The 12,482-nt window shown below is 36.0% G+C and overlaps 1 protein-coding gene across 4 annotated transcripts in view; it reads right to left on the bottom strand.

The window, feature by feature from the left end:
* The window catches only part of PRMT3 (protein arginine methyltransferase 3), a 129,461-nt gene that overhangs the window by 24,230 nt on the left and 92,749 nt on the right, over positions 1-12,482 (bottom strand). Inside the window, exon 14 of one of the 4 annotated variants that reach the window (XM_059138243.1) lies at positions 8,720-8,793. The exons of the other annotated variants lie outside the window; for them this stretch is intronic. Coding sequence (XP_058994226.1) covers positions 8,720-8,793 — 74 coding nt within the window. The remainder of the gene's footprint in view (positions 1-8,719; positions 8,794-12,482) is intronic. 4 annotated transcript variants of the gene reach the window in all.

Genomic DNA, 12,482 nt, shown 5'->3' with positions numbered 1-12,482 from the left:
TTAGCATAACCTTTTCAAGGTTCATCCATGTTGTAGTACATACCAATATATGTTTTGTTTTATGGACAGATACTACTTCACTGTATGGATCTACATTTTGTTTATTCATTCTCCAAGTGATGGACATCTGGTTTGCTTCCACTTTTTAGCTATTATGAAGAATGCTGCTACGAGCACTCATGTGGAAGTGTTTGTGTGGACATATGTTTTCATTTCTCTTGGGTATGTATCTGGAAGTGGATGAATTTTTAAGTTAATCTTATTCATAAACTCAAAATAAAGACCTAAATGTGAGACCTGAAACCATAAAATTCTTACAAGAAAACAGGCAGTAATTTCTTTCAATCAGCCATAGAAACATTTTTGTTGATATCTCTCTTCTGGCAAGGAAAACAAAAAAATTAAATAGAACTACCATATTATCCAGTAGTTCCACCACTAGGTATTTACCCAAAGAATATGAAAACACGAATTTGAAAAGATACATGCACCCCTGTGCATTATCTACAATAGCCAAGATAAGAAAGCAACCCTACTGCCCATCCATAGATGAATGGGTAAAGAAGTATGGAATATTTATACAACGGAATATTGCTCAGCCATAAAAAGGAATGAAATCTTGCAACAACATGGATGGACCTAGAAGACATAATGTTAAATAAAGTAAGTCAGAGAAAGACAAATACCATATGACTTCACTAATATGTGGACTTTAAGAAACCAAACAAAGGAAAAAAAGCCAGACTCTTAATTAAATACAGAGAATAAACTGGTGGTTATTCTCACCTTCTTTCCTTTGGTGCTACCATTTAAAGATATATTAGGACTTTTCTTGTATCCTCTATTTCTCTTGCCCTTCCCAAATCTTCCCACTTGTATCCCTCCATGCTTCCTTCTAGATATTTCCTTTTGACCTAAAATCTAGTTCAATAAACATTTCTACACCAGTGTGCTAAGATCTGCTGCTAAACTCATTTTAGTTAAGTTTCAGAATATGTTTGACTCTTTTTCAAATCTGCTATAATTCTTTTTAAATGTTTTCAATTGTGGCTTGATATTTACAATTTCTTTTGTCCTTCAACTTAGTATGCATAGTTATTTTTATTTTTAACTTTTTAAAATAGGCTCCATGCCTAAAATCAGGTGTGAACTCACGACTTTGAAGAGCCAAATGCGCTAACGACTGAGCCATCCAGGTCCCCAAAGAGTTATTTTAAAGTCCATTATCTGGCATATCTAAAATCTGGAGCACTTGGAGCTCTGTTTTTATTGCTTACTATTTCAGCTGGTTATTGATTTATGTTGTCTTGTGTCCTTGTGTGACTGATTACCTTTGATTATAATCTGCACCTTATATCTGAAAAACTGTAGAAATAATTTAAGGTCAATGATAATGATCTTCTAGAAAGAATCTTTGTGCAATGAATCTGGGGGTGCTGGCAACCCTAAGATCATCTTAATCTATTAATGGGGTTTGAGAATTTCCTGGGTCACCCAGATGATTTGAAGCTAGGCTGCAGTCCATGGAAGGGTTTATTTATCTATAATTTTACCCTATTCTTGGGTGCAGTCTTTCATGGTCACAATGCAAAGCACTGGGGAATCACAAAGTCCTGATTTTTATATTCCTATCCATGTGAGGCTATCAAAGGGCAACACAAGTCTTAGCTGCTACTTCTGAATTGGTAAATGCCTATAGGGCAAAAGCAGACCCAAACGTCAGTCTCATTTCTCTGGATTGTCTTCTTTTCTGAGTTTTAGCTTGATAATGCTTTACTAATTTATATCTCTGATACCTTCAAACAGATAGTGTTTTATATTTAGCTTTTGTAGTCATTCTCAGCAAAAGGGTCACTCCATTTTATGTAGTCCACCATTATAGTGGGCAGATTTATTACTGCATTTTTTTCCTTCCTACTTAAGGCTCCCTGCCTATAATACTCCTCCATTCCCTAAACTAGCTTCTTCTCATTTACCATGTGTCTGTTTACACATTATTTCCTCTGGGCTTAGTCTTCTCTAATCCCGCCAAATAGATGTTTCTCTATTTCTCCCTGTAATAACACATTCCATGCTCAAAGTGCTTTTGGTTTAATTACAGAGCCCTGCAGCCCTGAAGGGCAGTCTCACCACGTCCGTGCTCTCCTCCGTATCCTCACTGCCCAGGCACAACACCTGGACATTCTACCTCAACAGTGAAGACAACTGTGCAGTTACAAAGGCATGAAAGAGCCAGGAAGTGCAGGCTCTATAGAAAATTAATAAAGAGTTGCTAATTGAGAGAACTAATAAGTGAATAATGAAGTGATATTATATGCTCAACTCCTGTCAGCCTTTGGGAAAAGAAAATCATGATGCTTTACTTCTCTTATAACTTCCTATTTTTAAAATTCAAAATTGCTATTAGGTATCAACTACTTTAGGGAAACATTCTTTGAAGTCTACACCGACAACAGTTATTTGCTCCCCATTAATCTAGTGCACACAGTATTAGGAAGGCTTTCTGGAAAAAGCCATGCCTAAAGTAAAACCTTAAGTATGAACAGGATTACTGAGGAAAAGCAGGTAAGAGTGTGCCAGGCCAGGGGTATCTTTTATATGCCTCTCTTATTAAAATTCTCTTATAGAATACCACATTACAATTATCTATTTATACATTGGCCTCTCTTAAACTAAGGTCTTGGGGATCAGAGATTATATTGTGTTGTACTCGCAGTACCTAACACAGAAGCCAGAACTAGCATCCTAGTATACAAAGGACTAGTATTCAATACATGTTGCTTAAATGAAAAGTTGTCTTGAAAAGCATTTCTCCATGTGTGTGCTTGCCACTACACAACGTGCAGCCCACTGCTTCTCTAGATTTCTATCGCCTACCTGCTTCCTGGCATAGCATCAGTTTCTCATGGTTTTATACCAATGCTTATTGTTCCTTATATTCCATTTTTCATGCTGCTTTTTAATGTTCCCTAAAAATACCCACCTAAAGGCTCTATGGCTCATTCCTAGTTCCTCAAATGGCAGAAAATACTATCAATGATAAGTAAACATTCTAAATTTTAAGCACAAAATAGGATATATTGTATTTAAAAATCAACAAAAAACAAAAGAAACCAGTTTAATGATGGCTGAAGAGGTTTAAAACTGAAAACTCTTAAAACCCATTTTTGTTCCTAGGTGATCAAGTCCTATCAAATGCTATTTGTTTTTTTTTTTTTTGGTTTTTTTGGTTTGTTTGTTTTGTTTTTTAAGATTAAAAAAAAATTTCTTTGGCAGAGAGAGAGAGGGGGCACAAGCAGGGGGAGCGGTAGGCAGAGGGAGAAGCAGACTCCCCACTGAGCATGGAGCCCCACAGAGGACTCGATTCTAAAACTCCGGGATCATGACCCAAGCCAAAGGCAGACATTCAACTAACCGAGCCACCCATACATTCCAAATGCCACTTGTTTTTACAGGCCTTTGGGACTATAAATTGAGAGATCAAACACTGAAAGAAACTCCGACAGACAGGAAAAAGGAGGCAGGTAGAAGATGTGGTGCACTTTACTTTCCAGAAATGAACAGGGTATTTTCTCTTTGGAAAAGTGAGGTAGGGCTACTAGTGTGACTCGTCGGTTAAGCATCTGACTTTTAATTTTAGATCAAGTTGCGATCTTAGGGTCCTGGGATCCAGCCATGCATCAGGCTCTGTACTTGGTGGGGCACCTGCTTGAGATTCTCTCTCCCTCTCCCCCTGCCCCCCCACTCACCCCAGCTCATGTGCACTCTCTCTCAAATAAATAAATAAATCTAAAAAAAAAAAAAAAAACTAAGGTAAAAAGATGGCTTCCTCCTCCCCATCTAAGCTCTACTAAAAAAGTATCCAACAGCTGAAGTGAGAACTAAGTACTTGGTGGCATTCATTTATGTTTGCCCTGTAGAGGCTGCAATTTTTCAAAGAAGGTAATTATACCAGTTGTCGTAAGTTCTGGCTTTATGTCTGTAATTTCAGTGTTTTTTGACTGCTTCCTCTGCACACTGCTGGGTGAGACAATAACTTACATTTCTGGGGCCACAGGACTGATTCTGGCCCACCCTGTATCCATGAGGTTGGATGCTGAATTAAAGGATAAACAGAAAAGAATAAAACATCAGGTGGAATGCTATGGTACAATCTTTTGGGACAGCCAGGACATATCCTTGTTAAAGTGAAGGGCATTCTGTAATAGCTATGTCACTGTCTTTGTGATCTAGAAATTTAAAATGTGACTCTTTGCAAAACTGCAGGTAGTAAAAGAAGTGATTTTGCTTTTAGAAGCAGCTTATTTGCATAAATGAAGCATTCTGAAGAAAGGTCTCATTTCCCCAATACATCAGATAGTGAGGTATATGGACAAATTAAAGAGTTTTCATTGCATTACCTTTGCCTGTAAAGAAAGTAGTCTTTGAGGGCGCCTGGGTGGCTCAGTCGGTAAGCGTCTACCTTTGGCTCAGGTCAGGATCTCAGGGACTTGGGATTGAGCCCCACATTGGGCTCTCTGCTCAGCAGGGAGCCTGCTTCCCCCGACCCCCTCTGCCTGCCCCTCTACTTGTGACCTCTATTTGTGATCTCTCTGTAATAAATAACATCTTAAAATAAAAATGAAAAAAAGCACAACCTTTTCATTCAAAGTGCAACAAGGCAGGAAAACAAATTTAAAAATAATTGGCTTATTTTATGGAGACTTCCTATGTGCCAGACATAGTAGTAAATGCTTGTGTACATTATCTCATTTAGCACACTCAAATAATGAGGTAGGTATTGCTGTTATGATCTCCACTTTTCAGATGAAAAATCTGAAATTCAGAGAAGTTAAATAACTCTTTCTAAAGTCATACTAGTAAACTCACTTCACTGGGTCTAAAGCTGATGTTTTTTTTTTTTTTTTTTTTAAAAGGAGGTTCCACACCCAGCATGGAGCCCAATGCAGGACCCAAACTCATGACCCTGTGATCAAGACCTCAGCTGAGATCAGGAGTTGGATGTTCAACCAACTGAGCCACACTGGCACCCCTAAAACTGAAGCTTTTAACCAGTTACATTAACACTGTTTAAACTTTCCTTTTTGATTTTAATCACTTTTAGAAAACTCTCTACTATTTCAAGATTGGCCCTTTTCTCATTCAGTCTTCTAGAAAAGAGAAAGATGGACTGATTTTGGTAACTGATATGTTCTGAGCCATATGGTATTTGTAACAAGATTTATTTTTCCAATTCTTGATTCATCTTCCAATAAAGACTGATCCTTCCTGTGACTACATATGTATACATCAGACAGCTGGAAACATTAGGTGCTTTAGGATGTGCAGAATTTCTGAATGCCAATTTTTGCGACGGCTTCTGCCAAAGCATAAGTCAAAGGAAATCTGAACTGAGAAGATTACTTCCTTATAGGTCATTATTTTGGGGATAACTGTCTAAATCAAAGAGGAAAATACCTGGTCAAACTCATTTATTACAATGTAATAATGCTAATTGGCAGCCTCTGAGATAAGTCCAGGGGGAACTCCCCTGACACATCCAATAAAGAATTCACTATTATTGATTGTGTGATAAATAAGCCATTTTTATGCTTATTGCTGTGCTTGAGATAAGTATTTGGGTCCTGCTTGAGTGTGATTATTTCTCTCAAATTTATTCTGACCCTTGGCATTGCTGATTTCAAGCATGACCCTATTCCTATCTAGAATTAAATTATGATTGTAATACAACAGAAGAATTTCAACACTCTACTCAAATTCTATTTTAGAACAATATGGTGTTCAAATCCTTTTATAATATAACTCAACTGGAGGCTTTAAAACCACTGTTATTGAACTTTCAAAAATGCAGATTCAGAGGCATTATTTACAGCATGGCTTTCAAAGGAGGCTCAAGCATAGGAATCTCTTCACTCTAAAGACTCAAGTTCAGGGTTTCTCATTTTGTGGACTTCTGCATTCTCTCTGAGCAGGTTTAAATAATGGTTTAAAACTGCAGGTGATTCATCCCGCTACTCTACTCAATGAACACATACCTCAAAGTTATTAGAAAGTGGGAAGCATATCTTTTTTAATAATTAAACTTTTCTTAATGGTACATTTCCAAGGAAAAAGTACAAAAATAGACAGGAAGGCAACTAACCATAAATAAGTTGAAAAAAATCCAGATTTTAAAAAGGCTAAAATCCTCTGGGCTTTAGCTCAGAAGGCTAGACTCTGTGGTTGGGGAAAAAAGAAAGATACGAGGTGGGGGCCAGACAGAAGTATGCAAGATTTTATAGGCAATGCAATGGGTACACCTGGACTTCAGTCAAATACAAACAATATCAGAACTAGATAGAATCCCTCTGAATATGAGACAAAGCCCCCTTTTATAGTAGAGTCATATATTACGTGAAGAATTAGTCACATAATGGTTAAGTCAAGTAATCAAAATTACTCTGGAAAATCCCTAATGTATCAACCGTCCCTCAGTAAGTTCAATTCAACTAGTTTTTCTGGCAATGGTATAAATCATTTCTGGGCTCCAGATGAAGGAGACAGCTTGTAACAGAGTGCCATGTTATATTAAAAAATATGTTTTTGTTTATTTTGTAAAAAGATTTATTTATTTTAGAGAAAGTGTGTGCGTACACACACACGCGTACATGCATTAAAGTTGGGGGGAGGGGCAGAGGGCAACAGAATCCTCAAGCAGTCTCCCCACTGACCATGGTGCCTGATGTGGGGCTCGATCACAGGCGCTTGAGATCATGACCTGAGCCAAAATCAAGAGTCGGGTGCTTAACCAGCTGAGCCACCCAGGCGCTCCATGGTGTATTTTTAAACTTTCCAGATTTTTTTTTTCTGTTCATGAAGAATTCATCCATGTTGTAGCGTATGTATACTCAAGATCACCTTTTTTCATTGACATATACTACTCCATAAATATGCTACATTAATTTATCCATTTTACTGCTGATAAACATTTAGCTTGTTTCCAGTTCAGGATTATAATCAAGTAGGCCACAATGGATACCGTGTACATATCTTCTGGAAAACATGAGCTCACTTTTGTTGTGTAAAGACCTAAAAGTGAAACAGTTAAGCCACAGAGGAAGCATGTGTTCATCTTTGGGAGCTATACGACAGGGTCGCCCTGTCGTATGGAAACAACTTAGCACAGTACCTTTGCGTTATCACTCTTACGCATTTCTTAGTATGCTGTCATTAGTATTTTTCTTTAAAAACATCTACGAATAAAACATTTTAAGCACACACACAATTATAGAACCTCTGAGTACCTGTCACCCATATTCAACAGCTACCACTATTTGGCAAATTTACTTCATCTATTCTTCCTCTGCCCCCTTATCTTTGCTGAACTGTTCTGAAGCAAATGCCCGATATGTCATTTCTCCCTGACATACTTCAGTTTACATCTCTAAAAAATATCGACACTTTCTTATATAACTAGCATGCTATTATCACATGTAACCATAAAGTGAATTTAAATTATCAGTCTCCCTCATTTATGCTTTGTGAATAGAAGAACTGTTTTGGCTTGTTATTATATCCCCAAATGCCTTCCAGCTCTTAGTACATAATGCTACTCAAAAAACAGTCTGTGAATAACTGAAGAGATTTAAATACTATCACCGCCACCGAAGCCTAACTACAAAGGTTCAGGTTTCAGAGAAGAGTACAAAGTTATGAACCATGCTCTAGATCTTATGATCATTTATATAAGGAGAAATCTAAAACTGATAGAGAGGTAGAATCACAAAATTAGAAATGTCCTCCTCCCAACACATAAAATTTACTTAATGAAGCCTATTAAAATATATACCAGATGTCCCACTAAAATCTATGATGCAAGTTCAAAACAAATCTTACAATTTCTAAGCAGCACAGATGTGTTTTAATAATTAGTTTCCTTAGCTGATTAGCTCCTTTGGAAGGTCAAAATTAGGTCAGTTTACACCTAAAAGTACTAAGAGCTGATTTAATACCCAAGAAATGAGTTTGGAACTAGTAGGTTTCAACTGTCAGAGATTTTTCAAAAGCCTTGAAAGAAGATTTAAGAACACAATTACAAAGAAATAGGCTCATCTTAAGTTTATTTGTAAGCTATTGGAAAAATTCAAAGCTTAATTAAAAAGTAAAAGTAAAATAAAAATGATACTATGAGTAAGGAATCATTAAAGTTTGAATTTTAAACATTATAAAGTTTCATTTAATAACATTTGCATTAGCCTTAAAAAAAAAAAAACTGTAAACCAAAGACTTGTCTTGACTCCCTCAAAAGAATTATCAGTGTCTCTCAAATATATCTATCATTTATCAAGTATGTCATTTAAAAAGGGGGAAGAAAACCAAAATGAGAATTGGGAAGTAACATACAATTTATTTTTTAGTTCATGGACTGAATTTTTGTTCATTTACTTTTCCCAACTTTCAAAAGTCTTAAATACATAGGCCCAGATTTTCCACATTGGGCTTTTAAAAACAACACATGCAGGGACTTCTGTTTCTAGTTAGGATGTAGAGGTTTGCAAAGGGTCTTCACATTGATATAACAACAAAAATAAAAACATCTTCGCTAAACTAAGCAATCATATTTTTCATTAATAACACAGAAGAATCTTGAAGGCAAAGAAGTCTAGATTAACTATTTTCAGAGAGGAATGAGCCAGCCAGCCCCCTCTAGTTTAGCAGAGAGAAACAGTGGCTTTCATACCTGAGGGCATTTATCCAATGTTGGGACCCTTGGTGGGAAAAACAGCAAAAAATGCTGTAGGCACAGCAACCTAGCTGGAACAAGGAGAACCCAGTCAATTTTTAATGGGCAGGTCTGAGCTAGTATGGTACACTAAAGTCTAGAAAAGCCTGACAGGTAGAGCTAGCAAACCCAGAAGGTGGACAAAGCTGGTAGTTGTGCTTTGAAGCAGGCAGAGGTTTTCTTGCAATGCTTAGATCCTAAAGCCAAAATCATCTACAAGCACACAGTTCACTGTCACCATCAACATGACATTACTACTCAACTCTGCCATTTGCCTAGGAGATGAAGTTGTTTGTTTCAAGCACCTTAAGAAAACCTGTCTACATGAACAACAGACCTTTCAACTAATCCTAAGAGAGGAAATGCCTTCTTCTTAAAAGAGAAAGCTCAACTAGACTGTTTACTCTTCGAGATACACTTTGAAACTCACCCTCTCACTGCATCTATCAATTCTCAACTAGATCATGAGCCATGCCAAATCCATGAGGACCTTTTCTCCCGTTGCCAACTTCCTGCTCGGTACTGATAGATCCACTGATGATCAGATTTTCCAAACCTCATAAATATCCCGACTTTGTCTTTCTCCCTAAACTCAGTTGTATTTTGACTGTCTTTCCAAAAAACTGTGAGAGAGAGGGGCCTATTCCTGTGCCCCTGGTACCTAGCCCTCACCAAGCTCAATTCCAAATTAGGTAAAAGGTATCAGCCCTTTAAACCTAGCTGCCAGGCAGAGTTAAGTGGAACCCCTTCTAGGGGAAAATACTACCTATTTAATCTGTATTATCCTTTCAAATAATGACTAACACAAAATATAAAATTATGAAATATGAGAAGAAAGAGGAAAACGTGACCCATAATCAAAAGAAAAAAAAGCAACAGGGGTGCGCCCGGCTGGCTCAGTTGGAGGAGTGCACAACCCTTAGTTTCAGGGTTGTGAGTTTGAGCCCCACACTGGGTGTAGAAATTACTTAAGTAAATAAAACTTTAAAAAAAAAAACAACAGAGTAGAATCATAGTTGGCTTAGGGAAGTAGCAAATAGATCTTAAAAGAGTGATTATAAATATGTTAAGAAATTTAGATTAAAAGACTGACCAAACTGGTTTAAAAAAAAAATGAAAGAATAACTCAAAAAATGAAAATAGAAATTATGGAACTGAAAAACATGATATTTAACGTGAAAGTATTTTGCGGCTATCTCAACAGCAGGAAGACTGTAGATGAAGAAAAAAAAGTGAATTAAATAATAGGTAAACAAATTATCCCAAAGTGAACTTCTTAAATGGCTACTATACTTCAGTCTTTCCCTTCAACATTTTCATCCTTGGAATCAGGTTCCCTCATTTAAAATAAAATCTTCTGGGGAGCGGCAAAGCGTTTTTTTCTTCCTCATAGAATCTTGGCTATAGAATTTAATTACCAACTACAATATTTCCTCCAGAAAATATCTCTTTTGTGTTCCCGTTCCCAAACCACTCTGTGTATACATCTATACTAAGAATTTTATATTCATACTAAAATTTTCTTAGCCCCTGTCTCCTGTCACTTAAGTGCCTTTTCAGGACAGAGAACAGGGATGTGTGTGTGTGTGTGTGTGTGTGTATTGCGTGCACGCACCTTTGTACATAGATTTCAGACAGGGACGTAGTATTTAATATTTGTTTAATATTTAATATTTTAATATTTGTTTAACTGAAAAATCTGTTAATATAAATCCTTATATTAATGATTTTTAAAGTTATGATAAAAATTAAAAACCTCGCAATGCCACCATACTCATATTAGTGTACTTTGATAAAATCCAGAAGACTTTACTGTAAGAGGTTTTTAAGTACAAATATAAAAAAAAAGTCTGCTGGTTTTTATTTACTCCAGTGGTTCATCTTTAATTTAGCAACTGTAGTAAAAGAAAAATGCCTAGGAAAAATATTGTTCTTTGTTAAATGATGTTTAGAAATATATTAAGGGAAGTTTATGCAAACTGAACACTGTTGTACCAGTCATTGTTAGTGCATGCTAGCAGAGATGTAGAATAAAAGAAAATATAATGCTGAAATTAAAAATATAAAAATGACTGCTCTAAGAGTTAATAAATCAAATAAAAATCTTTTTACATGTCATACATACAAGATTTATACATGTAATCTGATAAAATCATCTTAAATATTTTCCTTTTAAAGGTAAACAACTCATTTGTTACATTAAAGGCAGTATGAAGAGTCATTCAATGCATATGCTTGCCTATATCTTTAAGGAGCTTTTAAACACACAGACGCCAGTATGAACCCCGATGGAACAGAAAGGGAGAATATTACACAATTGAATAAATGACAAAAATACACTAGAACTCACAAAATACAACATATTAGTTCTAAGATGTATGGCTTTAAACCACTTCCCTTCGACACTTGTAAACTTTCCATATAATAATGGACTTGACTGCTCATTTACTGCAATGTTAGGCAGCCTGTTGTGATAGTCAGATGCTAACAATTCATACCTCATCATGAAAGCAAAGGCAATTTGACCTAAACTGTCAATAATATAAGATACATAAAAAATGTTAAAAAATTGCTATGTATGCGCTACTAGTCATTGGAAAATTATCCTTTAACCAATATCCAAGACACATATGATTATCATAACCTGTTAAATTCCCAAAAACATAAAAAAGTTTATTGATGCAAAAACACTACATTAAAAATGCTATCAAATTTCTTCTGTGGTGTGTGTATATGCCTGTGTGTGTTGGTGGTGAACACTGCAAAGAAAAGATGTTTTATTAAAGGTTCTAACTTGAGAAAGCCATCTAAAAACACTATCAGTCTACAGCACACATGCTTTTGAAATTAAATGCAAAGGGGGTTTTCTTAATCTTGTTACTTTGAAAAATCCAATTTCCTCTAATATTTTAATTAGGCTACAAATTTAGAATCTCATTAGAAATAAATGGTTATGCATATATTTAAAATGGGCTTAACTACTCAGAGAAATCATCCATCTTACTTTTTGGCTATGCATTCAAGTTTTAAGCAGGAGGATTTTAATATTTTTTAATATATTTGAAGGTTTGTATTCAGCAGTAGAAAAGCAGATACTTTTTCCTTTACCCTATCTAAAGAAGCCATACCTCTTCCTCCCCAAAGTAACTTTTTCCATCTCTTTGGCAGGTACTGCCTTTTTTTTTTAAGTATTTTCACTAATTCTTCTTACACTATAAAGGAGAAACAAAGTTCCAATTAGGCACTCATCCTTTTTAATACCTTTGTTGTGGATTATTCCCAAGTAACCAGGCGAATAATCTATCTATTCAAAAGTAGCCTTAGAGACTAGGCTTGTATAATAGCTCCAGATGGTTGGTAGCAGAAGAGTGTACGGAGTTGGCACCACCTCAAAGAGCAAAAGATAGTTGGAGTAGATATGGATGAATAGTTGGGACTCACAAATAATGAAACTGTAATAAAGGTATTACAGGCCACAAACCCTTATTCATGCCAGGCTCACATTAGGGTAAGCATGCCGGGAAGAAAAGGAAGTACTTAAGACATGTAGACGCTTGACCGAATAACAAAAAATACACTCTGAAAATATGAAGAAAAAAATTTTTTGAAGATCTACTTTTTCTCAACAAAGAGGATGGGCTATGTCACTTACTTTATCATATAACTCTGTTAGCCCTTTCTCTGAGAAAGAGTGTATTTTGATCACACTCTCTCTCCCTAC

This window comes from Mustela lutreola, chromosome 1, assembly GCF_030435805.1.
Source record: "Mustela lutreola isolate mMusLut2 chromosome 1, mMusLut2.pri, whole genome shotgun sequence".
Taxonomy (NCBI): Eukaryota; Metazoa; Chordata; class Mammalia; order Carnivora; family Mustelidae; genus Mustela; species Mustela lutreola.
Note: the sequence above shows the minus strand (reverse complement) of the source record. Positions and strands in the feature narration are given on the sequence as shown.